This window comes from Bidens hawaiensis, unplaced genomic scaffold (genome assembly GCF_021521415.1).
Source record: "Bidens hawaiensis isolate Kalapana, Puna unplaced genomic scaffold, B.hawaiensis_p1.1 tig00016156_1, whole genome shotgun sequence".
NCBI classification, from domain to species: Eukaryota; Viridiplantae; Streptophyta; class Magnoliopsida; order Asterales; family Asteraceae; genus Bidens; species Bidens hawaiensis.
The window spans coordinates 344,136-364,533 of NW_027492471.1; the positions used below are offsets into that span (position 1 = coordinate 344,136).

General features: G+C 35.1%; 1 protein-coding gene and 1 pseudogene across 2 annotated transcripts; both read left to right on the forward strand.

Moving 5' to 3' along the window:
- The first annotated feature begins 1,231 nt into the window (after positions 1-1,231).
- LOC143550743 (WAT1-related protein At5g40240-like) lies at positions 1,232-4,909 on the forward strand (annotated as a pseudogene). The gene is made up of 7 exons (XR_013138378.1): positions 1,232-1,641; positions 1,886-1,951; positions 2,141-2,257; positions 3,668-3,903; positions 4,146-4,304; positions 4,378-4,529; positions 4,638-4,909. The product of XR_013138378.1 is annotated as a WAT1-related protein At5g40240-like (transcript).
- Positions 4,910-8,748: 3,839 nt separating this feature from the next.
- LOC143550735 (uncharacterized) lies at positions 8,749-19,389 on the forward strand. Its single transcript, XM_077041333.1, has 15 exons — positions 8,749-9,176; positions 14,058-14,123; positions 14,286-14,402; positions 14,634-14,868; positions 15,307-15,465; positions 15,540-15,691; positions 15,829-15,989; positions 16,712-16,740; positions 16,849-17,066; positions 17,134-17,199; positions 17,296-17,412; positions 18,292-18,526; positions 18,627-18,785; positions 18,878-19,029; positions 19,116-19,389. The coding sequence occupies exons 1-15, from the start codon at positions 8,974-8,976 to the stop codon at positions 19,279-19,281; spliced, it is 2,235 nt and encodes a 744-aa protein (XP_076897448.1). The 5' UTR covers positions 8,749-8,973; the 3' UTR covers positions 19,282-19,389.
- The last annotated feature ends 1,009 nt before the right edge of the window (positions 19,390-20,398 follow it).

Below are 20,398 nucleotides of genomic sequence, written 5' to 3' on the forward strand. Positions count from 1 at the left end.
TAAAATAAGCAAAACTTTGACCAAATCTAAAATCACCCGAAAATAAATTTAGATCAAAACTTTAAACGATTTAAAGTTTAAGATGTAGATCCGGTTTTAAACGAACCGGGATCGACTCGTACGTTGTAACCGCGGCTCTGATACCACTGTTGGGTTTCAACGGTGGTTCGGAACGAAAACGGTCAAACTTTTTAACCCGTTTAGTTAATAATTTCGTTTAATAGATATTAATCAATATTAATATACAAAGATATATTAACGAACTATATAAAACGCAGAGGATAAATAAACGATTAACACGAACCAAAAACCGAAACCCAAAACCCGGATCCGATTACAACGTTACACGAGCACGATAAAATATAATAAACAACCATAGTTAAGTTTATCGATATACCTCGGTTATACACAAACCGGGAAGACACCGAGAGCTTAACGAAAAGAGCTAGAAGATAAGACACAACCAAAGATCCGGCGGGGGCGGCGGATATTCCGGCAAGTGATGTGACGGCGGCAGGATGTGAAACAGATCAGATCCGGCAGCTACGGTGGCCGGCGGATATCCAATCAACTAACGGCAGCAGCTCACGGCAGCTATAGGTCGCCGGAAAGGGTTCGCCGGAAAAGTGGGCTGGCCGGAATGAGGCTTCTGACGTACGGAGTAAGACAGGAAGCATCACCGGTAGTTAAACAGGGGACTATGGTGGTGATATGCAACTACGTAGCCGGAGAAGATGATATGGATGAAATTCCGGTGGCCGGAATTGGTCGCCGGAAAAACGACTGCCGAAATTCGGCGCCGGAATGGAGGTGGCTTTTAGGGTTTGTTGTCTTTAAGGTGTCATCATAATTAAAATAATATTTATCTATTTATAGGAATGATATTAGGGTTTAACAATTAAACCCCATTGGGCTTTAAGTCCAAATAACAAAACAAAGCTTTTATCCATCATCCGTTCCATCTAATTGATTGTGTCGAGCCCAATTAACATTTAAGTGGGTTTATATTTCGTTACCCTCGGTGTAACTCATACCGGGTCACATTCGGGTCGGTCCATGTTGACTTGACCCGAACCGACAATTAAATCCAACATTTTCAAGTGTGTTCCGCATTCCAAGTACCTATTTGCCGGATTATTTCATCATTAATTGTATTATTTGTCATAATCAAATGTTGGTTTTTCAACAACAATTCTTTTTTCATCTTAGGCCATCATCAATATATACTTTATTATTCGAAATTTTAGAACAATATATCAATAACTTCAATTTCACTAAAATCCAAATTTTGAGTAGTTGAGGTCATACTTTTAATGGCTGAAAACACTCTTTAGATGATAAAAAACGTATGATTAAACATCATGCAGCTTTGGTAAGAAGACTTATATATATACTCTTGTTATTTTTCGGTGTGACAGTGAAAATTATGAGCATGCTCATAAGAACTGATCATGCATGGTTGTGGATGGATGATGTGCTTCCATTTGTAGTCAAGTTAATGTTATCATGTTTGGATATGGCTGTTTTAACCATAGTCAAAGCAGCAATGAATGACGGTATGCATAGTATCGTCTACGTTGTTTACCATAACGCTCTTGGGACATTGATTCTTTTCCCATTTTTCATCGTTCATATCATCAGGTCCGTCATTCTCCACGTTCAATGTTTGTTCTTTGTTATGCCACAAAGAAAATACCAATTCATTTTTGTTTCAAAAATGGCTAGTAGCGCAGCTTGTTGCTTGTTTGCATTCCATCTCGACGTAAACTCCACTCTATAACGAATAACCACATTTCGAGTAAAAAATACAAAATGTTATTAACTACGGACCATACTTTTGGTTGTAACAATAATTAACTTGTGATATTACATTTCCCATGTACAGAAAGGTTGATCGTCCGCCACTCACTACGCGCATTCTATTCAGATTCTTCATCCTTGGTATTATAGGGTATAACATTCTGTCACAAGAGGTGCATTACATACAATTTTGAATATATATGCATTTGAACAACATAAATGAAATAACTTTTGTCTAATCGACTACATGTCGTCGTTGTAGGGGGCAAAATTTTCGTCTTCTCAGATAATTTTTCTTACAGTGACATCTAATTACTTTACATATATGGATTGTATGTAGGCTTTCTCTTTGTGAGGTACTTGGGTATATAGATATTGACTACAGCTCTCCAACAATGATAAGTGCCATCTCGAACTTGATTCCTGGGATTACATTCTTGATTGCAGTACTTTTCAGGTAGCGAACATGTCTCACTATATTTCAAACCATAGAGAAATAAATGCTTAACAATGGTAATCTAACTATATTTGAAAAGGTTACTGGATTTTAATAACCCAACTTTCATCTATTGGCTAAGATTAATCCTAACTTAGGAAATATTTTACGGACAGTCTCAACTTTTAGTGAATTTTTCTCCAACAGTTCTATAGTAATTGAAATGTAACCATGCTAGCGTTTTTGTGTAAGTAGAAGAATATACATATGAGATTGATGGAGGAAATACGTTCAATGTTGGGACTGTCTGTAATTAATTATTTCTTGAGTTGCGATTAATTATGGCCAATGGACAAAAATTTAGATTATTAAAATCCAATAACCCTATCTGAAATTGTTTCATTAAGTCTGTTGAACTATAAATGTTATTTAGAAAACATCAACAAGTTTATCTTTGTGCCCTTCATTACGATTTTATACTTACAAATAACTAACCAAAACTTATTTAAAAATATTTACTTTCGTTTTTGGACTTTCTACATTTTTTATTTTTTTGTAAAATTCTAAAGCAAGAATATAGTGCCATTTTCAACTTTTCGTTCATGAGATTTGCTTAGTTACACAAATTTAGTACAATTTTTTTTCAGCTGGACCAAGGTTTCATAATATTTTGCTATTTTCGGTCATTTCACTAACCCTATTAATTTTTTAATGTTAAGCCAGGGGTATAAGTCATTTAACCTATTTCGATGAAAGTGACAATTGTGATCAAATTTCAAGGACAATTTTATAAAATGAATATTTCATATTTAACTATTTCAATAAATTTTATTAATATTAATTAATAAAATGAATACTTTACTCATGTTTTAACTAAAAATATAAAATTGCTTATCTAACTATTTTGTAACTAGTTTTTTTATGGTTGTTAGGGAAATAATCACTCATTTGTAACGCTAACTCAAATTATATATATTTTCATTGTAATGATGTTCTTTTCACAATTTGTTTAATCAAGTACCTAGTTAATAACAATTGCCATTAGTCCTTTGCTCTTGTGGTAAGGGGGTTTCTCTTAGGACGTTTTCTCCATGAGGAGGTCTTGAGTTCGATAAGAATTGGAACGGTTGAAATCAAGTCGTATAATCGAGAAACCGTTAAAAGAAAAGTAATTAATAACAAAATTGTTTCAAACTTTACTTAAAGTTACTATTCTATAAACATGCTTTAAGTTTTGGTTAATTATTTTGTATAACTTAAGTTCTATGCCTATTTCATTTACGTTACTTAGCTAAACAAAAAAAGGCCCACTTAAGAAACATAAATGAAATAATTACATAACTTAGCTATTATTTAGTAAAATTTAGCATTGAATAATTTGTTACTCTCATAAATTACTTCTTTCTTGAACTAATTCTATTTGTGTTATAGGATGGAGAAAATAGACATAAGAAGTTCAAGCAGTTTAGCAAAAATATTGGGTACCATGACTGCAATATTGGGAACAATGGTGTTCACATTATATCAAGGCCCGGAAATTTTTCATACGATCCTTTCTACCAATTCACCCGATCAGCCTCTATTATCACAACCATCGAAATGGATATTTGGGGGGTCTAATTATTCCTATCAGTGTTATCTTCGCTTGCATATGGTGTGTTTTACAAGTAAGATCTCGATGCGGTCTAGTTCTCAACTATTATATTATAGATAGCTTGGTTAATTATAAAAAACTAAAAATATATATGTCATACCTTCAAATTCTTGGAATTAGGTACAACATACTTCACATAATATCATATATAGCATACTTTCATTTTCTAGAGATTGTTTGAAAGTGTTCATGTCATGTTATATACAATGGTATATGTGATACAAATATTTAATTTAATATTTCTTGATTTACTAGACTGCGACAATTAAAGAGTTCCCGGATCAACAAACCATTGTCTTTTTCTTCATCCTCTTCGGGACAATCCAATGCATAGCCCTTTCTCCTTTCTTGGAACGAAATCCACGTGCTTGGGTGCTTCCACATAGAATTGGGGTAACTGCGGTTGTTTTTGGGGTAAGTTGCATTAATCCGACGAATTTTGAAGTTATGCAACATAACGTTGTAAATTGACATGGTTCGTCTAAAGGCAGTATATTCTGTTGTGATTCGCAACCATGCTGTGACTTGGTGCTTAGGGAAGAAGGGTCCAAATTTTGTGGCCATGTTCTCACCCGTATCTATCGTTATTGCAATGATCTTGGGTGTCACATTTCTTGGGGATTCAGTTCATTTAGGAAGGTAAGTGGTTTAATAAGCACTTCTAGATATTTAGTTATGGGCATGGTTATATATGCACTTATGCTTATCCAGTCTTGTTCTTGAATCTTTCAATTTACATATATGCAGAGTCATTGGAGCCATTATAGTTGTCGTCGGGTTTTACATGGTGATATGGGGGGGGGGGGGGCAAACCAAAGATAAGAACAAGATATTGGTGGTCATGGAAGACGATTTGGACGTTTCGTATGAACCTGGATCTTCTGCCCCTCTCCTTTCATCTAGAAATGAATCTGAATGTTAGCTTGCTTAGACCGCATGCATCCGTTAATGTTGGTTTATAGAGAAACTATGACTACGGCAATTCCAGTATGAAAATTTTTAGTTAAATATGACTTTATAACGCGAGTATAGGTACGAAATTCATTAGAAGGGGATGTTTTGTATGGTTAACTTTGTTAAGGCTATTAATATAATTAACAAGGAATTTGATCACGGATTTGTGTCTAGACAACTCAAGAAGGATACTTGTTATTTTTTTTTGCACAAATTATTTGGATAGACTCTTCTATTTTCTATCATGTATTTTTCACCATTATTATGAGGATTTTTTTTAACCTAACACTAATTAAGTTTCTAGAAAATGGGTTTAGCATGGTGTAACATCCATCGAATTCCATGTCAAAAAAATCAATTTTATAAGACAAAGTTAAAGATGAAAGGGCGAAAATGAAAATATCCAAAAATCGTCTGAATCAGATAAAATGTATAAATTATATACATAGTGTTTTACTCGGTACAATTCTCAACTTCTTGATGACATGATATTAATAAGGGATGTGTTATTCATACACCTTTTATAGGGTGTATATAAGGTTTAAATGTGTGTTGAAAGAGTGTGTGAATAACCAAAAAGGGTGTATGAATAATCATTGCCTATTAATAATTAGCGTTGTAACAGCTATTTGGTTGCATGATTGAAGGGCAAAGGTAAGATAGTTTTGATACTATAAGTTGTTTTCTTTATATATATTGGGTGTGATGTTGATTATCCATGCTCTCTTTTCCATTGCTTTTTTCTTTCATTGTCTGTAGCTCTTTTTCTACGTGGGGTGGCATGTTGATTGTTAAAGCTATGATTACCCTTGCTTTTTAATTATGTCTTTATCCATGTGGTACAAAGTATCTACATCATCTCATTCACATGGTTCTAACAAGAAGTAATGAACAGGAAAAGTAATGCTACAAAGAATTAAAGAATAAACTAAACGTGTATATATGCTTGCACTCGATCCACTTGGGGGCAAGAACTTTGTTCGGGATAGACAAATATAGGTGCATCTAATATTTCGAGTTTCGAATACAATAAGAATTAGGGGTATTCAAGAAATCCGAAATCCGAACCGAAACCGAAACCCGAATAATCTGATCCGAATTATTATTCAGATAGGATTGATCTGAATAACTAATTCGGATTTGGATCGGATTCGAATATGGATTTTAAAAAATTCTGGATAGTTCGGATATCCGAATAATCCGAATATATAACATGTTATTAGGGTATATAGCCAAGTCCATTAACATTTACAATAACCTTATAACTATAACTTCATTATTCGCTCAATCAATTACCTAACACTCTATGGGCAAAAATGTCGTAACACTTCGTTGTTATACTCTCTAAAACTACCTAACTTCCTTGTTCTTGTAGTGTTTTATTTTTATTCTCTAGTTTTTTATGTTTATTTAATAAAAATTAAGTTTGTATACTTGTTATACGGATTATTCGGATTATCCAAATCCGATCTGAGTTCATCCGAATTCAATTTGGATCGGATCGGATTTCGGATAGGGTTCTATAATATTCAAATCCGAATAATACGAACCGAATAACTGAATAACCCGTTATCCGATTCGTTGAACACCCCTAGTAAGAATTTAGTTGGAACCAATAAACGTACATATAAGATGGTATGTGTTTTTCTCAATGTTTTTAAACGATGAACATTTCTCTTTATCTACATTAATGCATGTTAGGGTGAACCATACACGGACTATAATTGTGGAATTCATAACTTCTTCGATGTCGGTTCATTCAACAGGTTGGTTCATCATGGTGTGTCGGTAGATCATGTTAAACTTTCTGACATTATTTTGGATACCCTCCTTTCATCATTACTGGTAAATGGAACGGTGCGTTTACATACCTATACAAGTACAAAAATTGTCACGAATGTTTAAAAACATAAGATTGTGACCGGTCACTTGATCATTGACGGTATCAAGGCCGGCTATGAGGCAGGGCCAGGTGGTCGACCGACCCTAGCTCGACACCTCGATAGGAAAAAAAATGTAAATATATATATATATATATATATATATATATATATATATATATATATATATAATATTTAAACCTAATTATTAAACTAATTTAAGGTCCAAATTTATTTTCGCTATCAGCCAAAAATTTTTCACTATTCTTGGAGATGACGCTGAATGGTATCAACACACACCATCAATAACGCTCGTTCCTCATCGTTGTTCTGAGGCTCCCAATGCGTAAGGTCACTCTGCTAACAATAACAATAACAGTAATGTTAGCCGTTGATTATTGATGCTCTCTTTACCATTTGCTTTTTAATATTTGTCCTTGTCCATTATAGCTTCTTTAGCTCTATCTACGTTGGATGGCATTTATGTTGATCGTATGATGATGCTCTGTTTGCCATTGCCTTTTTTTTCTTGTCTTTATATATTTAGTTTTTTTCCCTGTTCCTAGATGCCTTAAAATGTAGCTAGGGTGTTAGGTATGTAAATGCAAAGAATTAAATGAATTTAGTCAAAACCAGTTAATGTATAAATGCAAATATCTTGGAGCTTGAAAATGGTATAAAGTATTTTACACCTACGACCTTAACACACATTTATAGTCCGGAGGCCATAGTAATGTCAACTCTCAACTCAAAAAAAAAAAAAAAAAAAAAAGAAACTTTGTTAAAGGTTTTGAAACCTATATGAGCTCTAATATGCTTAGTATTTGTGGATCACGTTTGTTCCACAAGCTTATTTGTACATTGGTAACTTGTAATAGCAGACATTTCACATTAGCACGGTGCAAGATCCCTAACTCTTTGAGCATGCGTAGTGGGGCGTTGGTCCACCTATGTGGCACCTGAATAACGCCTACACATCAATACACACCAAAACCCCGTTCATTTATTTGGAATGATCAATTATGATTTTCCACAATTTTTTCTGATATCTTATAATATTTTAATTTAACATACCCATTATTTATGTTAATGTGATGAGTGAAATCACTAGGCAGCTAAATGGAAAAAGCCCACTAATTACGTGGCAATGACGTGATGAGATGTTTTTCTTTTTTTATTATGGAATTACTACGGATGCCCATAGTAACATATATAATGGTTTAATCTGAGTAGAAGAGAATTGATCTATACAAGGACCACACAACAATAGATACATGCATTATGTGACACACACATGACAAGTGAAATTGTTAAAGAAGAAAGGGATTGATTTATGAAAGAGTCATGCGAACCATTGGTGTGTGCATTACGTGACGTGACGCAAGATATCACGCGTGACATAAGTGATAACTGATTAAAAGGAAAAACGAATTTAAAAATTGATATATTCTAGCATGGGATTAAGTTATAACTTGCTTTAAAAGAGATTCTAATAATATGTCATCAACGTAGGTGATCGGGTCGGGGCTGTCATTCTCCCTATTCCTGCACAATATTACACATAAATCATCAACCCGACAATTTCCACCATAATAATGTAGGATAAAAATACTTTGTCGCGTTCTACGTTAGGAGAAAGCAGTATACGAAGAACCTTTATTTATAGGAGATTCTAACCATTGATACATCAAATGACAACTAAGAAATTAAATGTACGAACTAATCTTGTTTAGATTCATTGACGTTTTTTCCAATCGTTTTCGACACTCCCATATATTTATATATTCGCTAGTGATTTCATTAATAAATTTGTTGTTCCTTATCAAATGTTAATTAAGTTACTATTAGTGTGGGCATAAATTGTGACAAATGAGTCCAAAGATGACCATTGACATGTCTTATTGAGGGGTACAAAGCTAATATTTCATGAAAAAAAAAAGAAATATACCAGTCAATATTCATTTCACTAATTTTTCTTATATATATCTTCATGTTTTCCCTTTATTTTCACATTTAAGAACACTGTCACACCGTATCATTAATTTCATCTTCACTAAAATCCAAGTTATAGGTATGTGTAGCCGTACTTTTAGCCACTAGAAAACACCCTCAGCAGAATAAATAAACAACCAGATGCTGAAACACATGACAACAAAACAAAACAAAACAAAACATAAATGTCTGTTTTCTAGCTAGAACTTAGAAGACTTGAATCTATATATTCAGCTTCTTACTTTTAGCTGTGAAACATGAGTAGATCTGATTCATGGTCATGGGTGGAAGATGTTCTTCCATTTGTTGGAATGTTGGTGCTAACATGTTTGGATATGACTGCTTTGACCACAGTCAAAGCAGCCATGAATGATGGTATGGGCACTATTGTCTATGTTGTTTACCATAACACTTTGGGAACATTGATTCTTCTTCCACTTTACATCATTCATATCCTAAGGTTTGTGTTCCTGTCAATTTTGTTAATTTCTTGTTATGCCACTATGAATTTACCAATTATATTGGCCGTAGCAAATACCTGTTTTTTTAGTGATGTTAGAATTCAAGACTGATAAACGATAATTAACGAACAATATAGAATGAACTGGCATTTACCCACACTTGGTTCGACTTAGCCTCAAAATGGTTACTCGGTTCGCCACTTGCTGGTAGGAGTAATTTCTCATAATCGGAAATAACCTGTAGCACGTAATCTTCTTGCAATCTTCTTGGTAAACCGAGACCTGGGTTGTTCGCCTTAGACCTGTTTCGGCCTCGTTTTCACCTTAGAGAATTCTTGTAGCTGAAATTTTCTGATCAGTTTTCGGTACGAAAATTCTTTTTCGGAGGATCTAAGGTTTCTTTATTTTTGCTTTGAAGCAGTACTCGTAGTAAGATCTAATTTCTGCATTTAAGTTTCTGTGATCTATCTGCTTTAGTTTTTCTACTCAAACACTTATGTTCATACATGTTAACATTGGATCCAAGTTTTCTTTTCCTTTTTTGTATTATTACGGGTTGCAATAAATGTATGCAAACAACCACCGCAAAGATCTGTATCCAGAGCGAGTGTTGTAGAAATCACTAGGCGCTAGTCGAGCGATTGAGTAGGTATTAGCGATTAATCAGGAATAATCGAAATTAATTTATGTGTACATTTTCTAATATACACACATATATACAAATTTTATGTATAAAATTTTCAGTTTGGCCCATCAATTTTCTAATTTCATCCAGGTGATCAGGTTAACAACCAGGGGCCATGCATGTCATTTTGAAGATGATCCCATGTGTCCTACACTCGTGCTTTGATACAGTATTCAAGGCCATAATGCTGGGCCTTGTTTTTGGTTGAACCTAACGGATGGATCGCACCGGTTAAAACGGTCGGTTAATAATCGAACTGGTTATTAATCAATCCAGTCAAAACCGGTTATGGTAATAACCGGTTTAAACCGTTACTAAAAACATAAACCTATAAAATCGATTCAGTTGATAACCTGTTGGTTCAGGCCCAAGTTAAAACACACACAACACAAGTATGTATGTGTATAATATATGCAGAGAATATATGAACTAGAAAATAATAATGAAAGAAGAAAGAAAAGATGGAAAAGTGCAGTGAAAGTACTCTGCAAACACACACTTTATCCAATAAACTAACATGCCTTTATATATAGGCTAACATGCAACGTACTAAAAGACCAATTCACCAACTAACTCCATATTCTCCTAGGAAACCGGTTAAACCAAACAACCATTGACCAATCAACTTTAATAATAACAAAACAAATAAAATAAAATAACAACTCTTTCAAAACAAATTCCAAACGTGGGTTAATGAAAACCCTTTATTCTAGCTTGACTCAACTCCACTTGACCATTAACTGCTGACTCTTGACTGACTTGACCCGTACTCGACCCGAACCGACCCGAAACATCCAGATTATATCCAACAATCACCCCCTTAATCTTTATGTTTCGATTTGTTATTATCTTCATAATAAAGCAAACGCATCATCATTATCTTGGGCTAAATTGAGAGCTTCTTCCTTCGGTTCATTCTTCGGACACTCCCACGCTTAATGCCCATACTCTTGACAATTGTAGCATTTAATGTGCTTTTTATCTCGACTCATACCTTGTTCCTATCGATCTTCATTAGGTTGGAACCGGACACCTCGACCTCTACCAACACCTCCCCGACCTCTACCTTGACCGCGACCTCGTCCATGTCTATCAAAATCACCACGCCTTGTTATCTCTTCCCACTCCTCTTTTGTCAGCAACAACTTTCCTTGATCATCATCTTCCTCATCACGAACTTGAATCCTCTCTACATAGGCCTTCAACCTACCCACAGCTTCTTCAAGGGACATGTTTTCTAACTCCGAATATTGCTCAATCGAAGCAACAATCTGCAAAACCTTTTTAGGAACAGAAGTTAACAACTTTCTTACCACAACCTCATCCTCCAAGTTAGACCCAAGACTCTTAAACTTTGTGGCAATCTCACTTAGTTTGCCCGAAAACTCATCAACCGTGTCTCATTTTCTTTCATCTTCAACAACTCTAGCTCGGTTCTAAGAGTATGAAGCCTCGCCTTTTGAACTCTGTCGGCTCCCAAATACCGTACACGAAGTGCCTCCCACACGTCTTTTGCGCTTTTGTGCTTAGAAACTTGGAGTAACACATCTTGGGGTAAAGTTTGAAACACAAACGCTCTTGCCATCAAATTCTTCTTATCGTCAACGGACGCTCCTGTTACGGGGTCAATCGTTTCCCACAAACCGTATGCTTGTAGGATCGATTCCACCATGATTGACCAACTCGTATAGTTGGTTGCTGATAACTTCAGACATTGTAACGGAATGTTACTCTGGCTACTCGCTGGAACGATCGCACTTGAACCACCTTTCTCTGTCATCTCGTCCTTTCGCGCGTTGCTCAAAATCTTTAAAACAATTACACAACCTTTTTTCTTAGGTTTGTTTCACACAGAAACAAAACTTTCTTGACCAACTTCTTACAAACTTCACACGGCTTCTGACTTCTTCACACAGATCGACGAATCACACAGATTCTTTCTTGGTATCTTCTATCGGTACAGAACTTGTTCACCCAGAACACGTCTTTCTTGATTCGCACAGATTGTTCGCGCACACAGTAGCAACTTCGACTCACACAGAATCGATTCTTCCTGATTCACAAAGAATCTTCATCTTCACCGTATCTTCGATCACAGAGATCGATTTTCTCGGTTCAACAGAACCGTTCTTCTTCCTTCTTCGGTTCACAAAGAACCGATCGTCTTCTCCGCAAGTCTCTCCGTCTTCACACGAACCCTAGGTTTTGATACCAAATGTTGGATCAGGCCCAAGTTAAAACACACACAACACAAGTATGTATGTGTATAATATAGGCAGAGAATATATGAACTAGAAAATAATAATGAAAGAAGAAAGAAAAGATGGAAAAGTGCAGTGAAAGTACTCTACAAACACACACTTTATTCAATAAACTAACATGCAACGTACTAAAAGACCAATTCACCAACTAACTCCATATTCTCCTAGGAAACCGGTTAAACTAAACAACCATTGACCAATCTACTTTAATAATAACAAAACAAATAAAATAAAATAACAAGACTCTTTCAAAACAAATTCCAAACGTGGGTTAATGAAAACCCTTTATTCTAGCTTGACTCAACTCCACTTGACCATTAACTGCTGACTCTTGACTGACTTGACCCGTACTCGACCCGAACTGACCCGAAATATCCAGATTATATCCAACATAACCACCTTGTGCATTTGTTCTTCCACAAGGAGTTCGCCTTCGATACTAGAAATACATTCTACGCTTTCCATCTCCTTGATGTAGTCTTTTAAGCAAGTGCATGTTTCCAACTTTCTATCAACATTAGGCCATCAGGGTAAGTCTTGTTCTTCATATAGATAAGATTTTGCCGCTAAAGTAAAAAAGTAAACTCCAAAGCTAACGTAGAAGCTTGAATGGTTAGTATATCGCATGCCATAGTGACAAAAATAAGATACTAGGATTCCCTTTCTTTCCACCAAGACAAAATATCTAGTTCTTCCAAATCTACGAATAGTGGATAAAAAATTGTTAACACTATTGCCTCTAGAGCCCACTACTTGGGATGGCGCCCATTTGCCATTCGCTCATTATGTTTCTCATGATCATTATATAAATTTAGGTTCATGTTCTTAATTGAGCTTTTACTTGATGAAGAACCCATTGAATCTTCTAAGTTTGTTGTAGAACCATGTTTATGTAAGTAGGGATCAAACATGTTTTTTAAACAAGTGTCAAAATGTTGCTTTACTTTAGTTGCAACAAAATGCCTTAATTGTTCAATTCCCAAACCTTAACTATCTATCAATGAAAGTTTCAACTTTCAAGCCCCTGTAAATTTAAGCACGGGTTTAATGCGGTGGCACAAGTACCAGCGACTAACAATGACATGTCTTGAAAATATCTAAATTCGAGCTTCTGGATAACAAACTCCCGATAAATATGTAGTCGTGGTTTAAAGATTTCAACCAATTCGGTTAAACTTGTACTAGCTTGCCAACACACAGGAGGAAAACAGTTACATTATCCCTAGTAGCAAGACGATTATGGAACCCATCTAAAGTCTCTTTGTCGTAATGCACTTTGAAATATTTTCCATGTTGAATTCCACCTAGTAGGTACCTTCCAATTCCAACCTAGAGGGGGGAATGGTCACAAAGGACAACTCTAATAGCTATAAAAACGGTTAGTTTATTTTTTGTTTTTTTTTACGACGTTAGGTGGTTTACCGGTTATCTAACCATTCATAAAAACCGGTTTTGGTTAACCGGTTCCCATTATAAGCCACGTAACCGGTTCCTAACGTATAGTTTGTATTGGTTACAAAATACCAATTGTTTTCTCGATAACCGGCCAATTATTTGGTCGGTTTGGTTTTGGGTCCTAAAAGGTTTCGCTTTAATTAATTAACCTGTTAGGATGTGTATCACTAGATCATGTATGCAAGGCTCGACGGTTTCACTTACACTTATGGGACTTCTTTTTTATTTTCCAAGTAATAGTTTGTTGTGTATTAATTTTAAGGTTTCACATTTGTTCTCTTAGTTTGTTTCAAGGTAAACGTGAACGAGGAATGATAGATTAATAGTAATGTAGAGTTGGTTGCACTAGTTAGTGAGTTAGTTAGTTGGTTAAAAGTACTGTTCAATTATTAAGAGAATACAACACTCTTATCTAATTACATTCTTTTCATAGTAAAATGTATGCTTTTTAGTAATGATATGATATTGCTCTTGTACAGAAAGGCTGATCGTCCTCCGCTCACTTTGCTCATTCTATTCAGATGCTTCATCCTTGGCACTGTGGGGTAAGCGATTGAGTCCGTGGTGAAACACTAGATGTGACAACGGTTAACATTATATGCAATTTGAACATATATACATTATGTAAAACATAAATTAAACTTTCTCATTTACAAACATACATATTAATCTCTCCTAATTACTTTGCGTATACGGATTGTATGTAGGCTTTGTCTTTTTGAGGTACTTTGGTACATCGGTGTTGACTACAGCTCTCCAATCACGGCAAGTGCTATCGCGGACGTGCTTCCTGGGGTTACATTCTTGTTTGCAGTACTTTTCAGGTAGCACTAATGGACATGATTAGTTAACTAAATAGTAACTAAGTTCTTAAATTCTTTCATTTATGCCCTTAGCTTAACAAGTTATAAAAAAAATTCATAACTGAAATGAAAACTTAAGAAACATAAATGAAACCATATTAATACCTTGTTACTATTTAGTGATTACAAGCATGTAATAGTTTGTTACCCTAAAAAAATACTCTTTATTAACTATTTCTATTTGTGTTCTAGGATGGAGAAAATAGACATAAGAAGTTCAAGCAGTGTAGCAAAAATATTTGGTACCATGGCAGCAATATTGGGAACAATGGTGTTTACATTATATCAAGGCCCAAAAATTTTTCACTCAATCCTTTCTCCCGATTCATCCAATCAGCGTCTATTGGCTCAACCATCGAACTGGATATTAGGGAGTATTATTCTTGTTATTAGTGTTGTCTTCGCTTGCATATGGATTGTGTTACAAGTAAGATCTTGTACGATTATATATAAAACCTTATACTAGTTCTCACACGATTTCACAGCTTCAAATTCTTCTGAATTCCTTTTACATGATATCATATATACCGGACTTCCATTTTTATGTTATTGTGTGTAAATAATCTATAGTATGTAAGTACAACAATAAATGGTATACATATGATGGGGAAGGTTAACATACAAATGAAATTAACGTGCTAAACGTGAGAATCAAGTATGGTAATTATATATACAAGTAGAGTAATTATGTAATTACATCATAGAGTAATTATCAGAGTAATTACATAATTATTCTACTTGCATATATAATTCCTCTACTTAATTATCACGTTTAGCACGTTAATTTCATTTGTATTTGATCCAAACCCTACAACCCTATATATGATGATGTAAATATGTAATTAATTGTTTCTTGATTTACCAGGCAGCTACAATTAAAGAGTACCCGGATCAACAGACGATTATCTTTTTCTTTTGCCTCTTTGGGACACTCCAATGCATAGTCATTTCTCCTTTCCTAGAACGAAATCGAAGTGCTTGGGAGCTTCAACCAGGAATTAGGTTGACTGCTGTTCTTTTAGGGGTATGTTAAGTTAACTCGATGACTTTTACAAGTTATGGAACACCTCTTTTTAGATTGACTTGTTCTATTTGAAGGCAGTTTATACTACTGCATTTCGTAATACTATTTTGATTTGGTGCTTGCGGAAGAAAGGTCCAGCTTTTGTGGCCATGTTCTCTCCCCTCAAAATCGTTATCGCGGTGATCTTGGCTATCACATTTCTTGGTGATTCACTTCATTTAGGAAGGTTGGTGGTTAAAAAACACGTACAAACATTTAGGATGGGTGTGGTTAACTGCTTACACTCATCCAAACGCGTTTGTTCTTGGTTCATTGTTAAAAGAAATTGATCTTGTTCTTGAATATTTAAATTCATATATGCAGTGTCATTGGAGCCATAATAGTTGTTGTTGGGTTTTATGCGGTGATATGGGGACAAACCAAAGAGAAGAACAATGCACTAGCGGTCGTGGAAGACGATTTGGACGTTTCAGATGAACCTGGATCATCTGCCCCTCTCCTTTCATCTAGAAATGAATCAGGATGCTAGTTTGGCAAGACCAAAGCAACCTTACACCCAAATTTTTCGGTTTTATAGGTAAAGTGTTTAGCCGATTGTGTGAACGATATGTGGTTGTATTATGGTGTGATAATGATGTGAAACACGCAGGAAAAACCATCCGCACTTGGAAGAGTTAACTAATAATAACAATTAAAAGCATAAAAACTAGTACAAAAAAAAATGAGAAAATGCCCCCCCCCCCCCCCCCCCCGAAAGGTCTTCTATAGGTTTTCTAAATTCAGTTTATTATTATTAGTTTTTTAAATAACTATTGCATAACGGTACAATCAGCATCATTGCACCATGAAATCAAGCCTAGGGTAATTAATAGTCTAATAGACTAGTGAACAAACAAGAGAAGACGTTCATTTTCTTCAATTATGATCAATTAGTGTTCCTTTATGTTCGCTTCTATAAGTTATTAATTTTCAGTCATTTCGCTCGTTAAAAAATTAAGCGAACAAACATAAACAAGCACCGACTAGTTCATATTCTTAACCACCAACATGACTATTCTTCGTTTTAAAGGACCTCACTCGTAACAAGATCAAACACCTTCGTAATTGTAGATATTTTTATAAAAGGTATAAATTAATGTAAATCAATATGATCACCTATGTAGTATGTAGTCCTTAGTGAGATGCAAAAAAAAAAATAATTGTGATAAGGGTAATCAAGTTGTGTGAATAAGGAGCATTTTGGCAGGTGGATTATTCTTTCTATATGTTCTTTCGGTATATGATTCTATCATCTCCCTTTGTCGGCTCACTCAAAATTGTTCGTATTCTGATCTTTACATATATTGGGTTGTGAGATTCTTGCGAACTTTGGAGAGTTTTTGAAAAAAAATTAACATGAGACAAACTGATCATACATGGTCATGGATGGATGATGTGGTTCCGTTTGTTGCAATGTTGACGGTAACATGTTTTGATATCGCTATGTTAACCATAACCAAAGCCGCTATGAACGATGGTATGGACAGTATCGTTTATGTTGTTTACCATAACGCTCTAGGCACGTTCATCCTTCTTCCTTTTCTCATTTTTCACTTCCTCAGGTTTGTGTCTCTTTCTTATGGCATGAATAAATACCGATTATGTTATTAAATGGTAGCTTGTGTATAGAAAGGTTGGTCGTCCTATGCTCACATTCCGTATTCTGTTAAGATTCTTCATCCTTGGCCTTCTCGGGTAAGCGCTTGAGTCCATTTTGTAACACTTGAGTTACATTTATAAACATATTCCCTTCTAAAGTTCTAATTACTTAACGTATATAATTTTATGTAGGATTTGCCTTTTTCAAGTACTTTGGTATGTAGGTGTTGACTACAGCTCTCCAACCATGGCAAGTGCCATCTTGAACTTGTCTCCTGGGGTTACATTCATGATTGCGGTATTTTTCAGGTAATGCTAACTAACCTAGCAAACTACAATTGGGTGACGGGTAAAACAGGTCTGGTTAGTGTGCATGGGTTTAAAAAAAATGAATTTTGCTCAAAACGAAGTGATTTCGAAAAAGCATCTATTTGGTTTGGGTGAATACGGATTTTGGCCAAACTTTATATTATTTTTATATTTTTTTTTTGTGGGTGGGGGGAGAGGGGGTGATAAGTGTTGTTTTCGTAAAGAATGTCAAAATAGGTTCAACTGCGATATTTTTAATGGAGTCTAGTAATGATGGTGGATATGGATGTGGTGGTGGAGGCGACTACTACTACGACGTGGTTTTGTGTGGCGGTGCGGAAATGGAGGCAATGGTGGTAGTGGGGGTCGGTTAAGCTGGTGCTTGTGATAGTGGTAGAGTACGAGAATGTGTCAGTGGCATTAGCAATGATAGAGGTGGCGAGATGACGACGAGTAAGTGGTGGAGACAAACAATGATCAATGGAGTTGATTATCCATTTAGGACCCTCTTAAATTAAGAAGCTTTATAATAGTTGCTCCTTTTTACTCATTTTCTAATTTGAATCGACTCAAACTAACACTGTCTAATTATAATTTGAAATGACCCTTACAAGTCTATATAAAACTTATTTTTACCAAAATCAAACCATTTTTTTTTCCTTTTATGGATATATAAGATTGTCATCTATAACCCTAAAAACGAGTTTCACTTTATAAAAAATTACGTAGTAATTAACCGAGTTCTCTAACTCGCTCCTTGAATTAACTCACTTAACAAGTTACAAAAGTTTTCATAACAATAAAACTTTGTGAAATCTTAATTAACATGTAAATAATTACATTAGTTATCAATATAAGTTAATTCCATTTATGTTCTAGGACTGAGAAAATAGACCTAAAAAGTTCAAGTTGTGTAGCAAAAATATTGGGTACCATGATAGCAATATTGGGAGCAATGGTGTTCACATTCTATCAAAGCCCGGAAATTTATCATAAGATCCTTTCTTACAATTCACCCAATCAGCCATTTTTGTCACAACCATCCAAATGGATACTTGGGAGTCTGATTACTTTTACCAGCATCACCTTCTGTTGCATATGGAATGTATTACATGTAAATCTATCTCAATTACTACTATTATTATTAATAATATTGATACTTTCATCTTAATATGTAATCAACTAAATATTTGTTGATCTACACTACATATTAGACAACAACAGCTAGAGAGTATCCGGATCAACAAACCATTGTTTTTTTCTACTGCTTCTTTGGGACAATCCAATGTATAGCCATTTCTCCGGTCTTGGTACGAAAGCAAGACGCTTGGGTGCTTCGACGTGGAATTGGGGTGACTGCTATTGTTTTGGGGGTAAGTTGAGTAAATTAGACCAGCTTTTAGTTAGGTAACACATTACACATCTATCTTGGTATAAGTAGATCATTGACTTGTTCTATTTAAAGGCGGTTTATTCCACCGTGGTTCGTAATATTATTTTGACTTGGTGCTTGAGGAAGAAAGGTCCGGTTTTCGTGACCATGTTTTCGCCCCTCTCAATAGTTCTCGCAGTAATCATGGGTGTCACGGTTCTTGGTGATTCACTTCATTTAGGAAGGTAAATGGCTAAACACACGAATATAAACATTTACTAATATTGGGACATGGCTTGTTCTTGAACGTTTTAAATTCGTGTACGCACAGTGTCATTGGAGCCATGATAGTTGTTGTCGGGTTTTACACGGTGATGTGGGGGCAGATCAAAGATAAGAACAAGACACTAGTGGTCATGAATGACGAAATGGATGTTTCGAATGAACCTGGATCATCTACTGACCAAACTGTCCATCTCCTTTCATCTAGAAATTAATCAGGATCTTAGACTACTATAAATGCAATTATCCATTAGTGTGCAAGCATTATACTAATGGTTTCCACATAATCGATGATCATGTTAATTTGAACGAGAGAAGTAATGGAAGATATATTATGAGATATTATTATTTATAGTTACATAATATTGATTTGCATATATGATTTATAACTTCTCCATAGACCATATTTAAAGGGTTGTAACTTGTAATAATAGGGTTAGGATTTGTATCTCCTCTACTCCCTATATAAATGGATGGCCTATTATTGAATAATCATAAGAAACTTTTTGAAAATTTTTTTTTAGATGTGGGGTTTATTTCAAACATATGATTACAAGGGGTGTTGGATATTATTTTTAATCACAAGAGGGGTTTTGGGAGTTAGTATTGGCGAATAAGATAGTAATAAGAGAATGAAAAGTTTTATGTCAGAATAAGAGTTAATTGTCATTGATAGTGGCGTATAAGAGTTAATCGTCATTGTTAATGGCGAATAAGAGTTAATTGTCATCGCTAGTGATGAATAAGAGTTAAATTGCCATCGATAGTGGTGAAAAAGAGTTAAATTGCAATTGCTAGTGGCGAATAAGTGGTTTACAATTCTGATCTCTCCTACACTCCCATTGTTCCCTTATTCATCAATACTAACCACAGAAACCCCTCTTGTGATTAAATATAATACCCAGCCCTCTTGTGATTATCGTAAACTCGTTTACGTACAGTATGAGAGTGGATATATGATGCATTATTTGATGACCTTGTTTGTATTTTAGAAAATGACACAACCGCCTAGAAAGTGTGGCTCAAATCCAAAGTGCTTTCATCAACAAAAAATTAAAGGTTCTCATGCGGCTGCGCCTCAAACATTAGTTCACAACCCTACCGTCAGTGCATGTTCGTCCATGGATGAGTATTGTCACTCTGTCAGAAACTAAAAGACATCGCTAAGCAGTTAGCCGACGTTGTCAAGGCTAGTAATACAGATGGTCCGAGGGCTACCCGGCCTCTCCCTAGCTATATTATAAAGGGATAAACTATTATTGAATAATCATAAGAAACTTTGGTGCTCCTTTAAGAAGTTTCATTTTTTTTACTTGACTATTTAAACATGAT

Bases quoted from the DNA above. Each gene is read 5' to 3' on its own strand.
- LOC143550735 (XM_077041333.1), top strand. From the start codon at position 8,974: ATGAGTAGATCTGATTCATGGTCATGGGTGGAAGATGTTCTTCCATTT. The intron at 14,124-14,285 runs GTAAGCGATTGA...GATTGTATGTAG, and splicing joins TTCATCCTTGGCACTGTGGG to GCTTTGTCTTTTTGAGGTAC. The intron at 18,786-18,877 runs GTAAGTTGAGTA...TTCTATTTAAAG, and splicing joins TGACTGCTATTGTTTTGGGG to GCGGTTTATTCCACCGTGGT.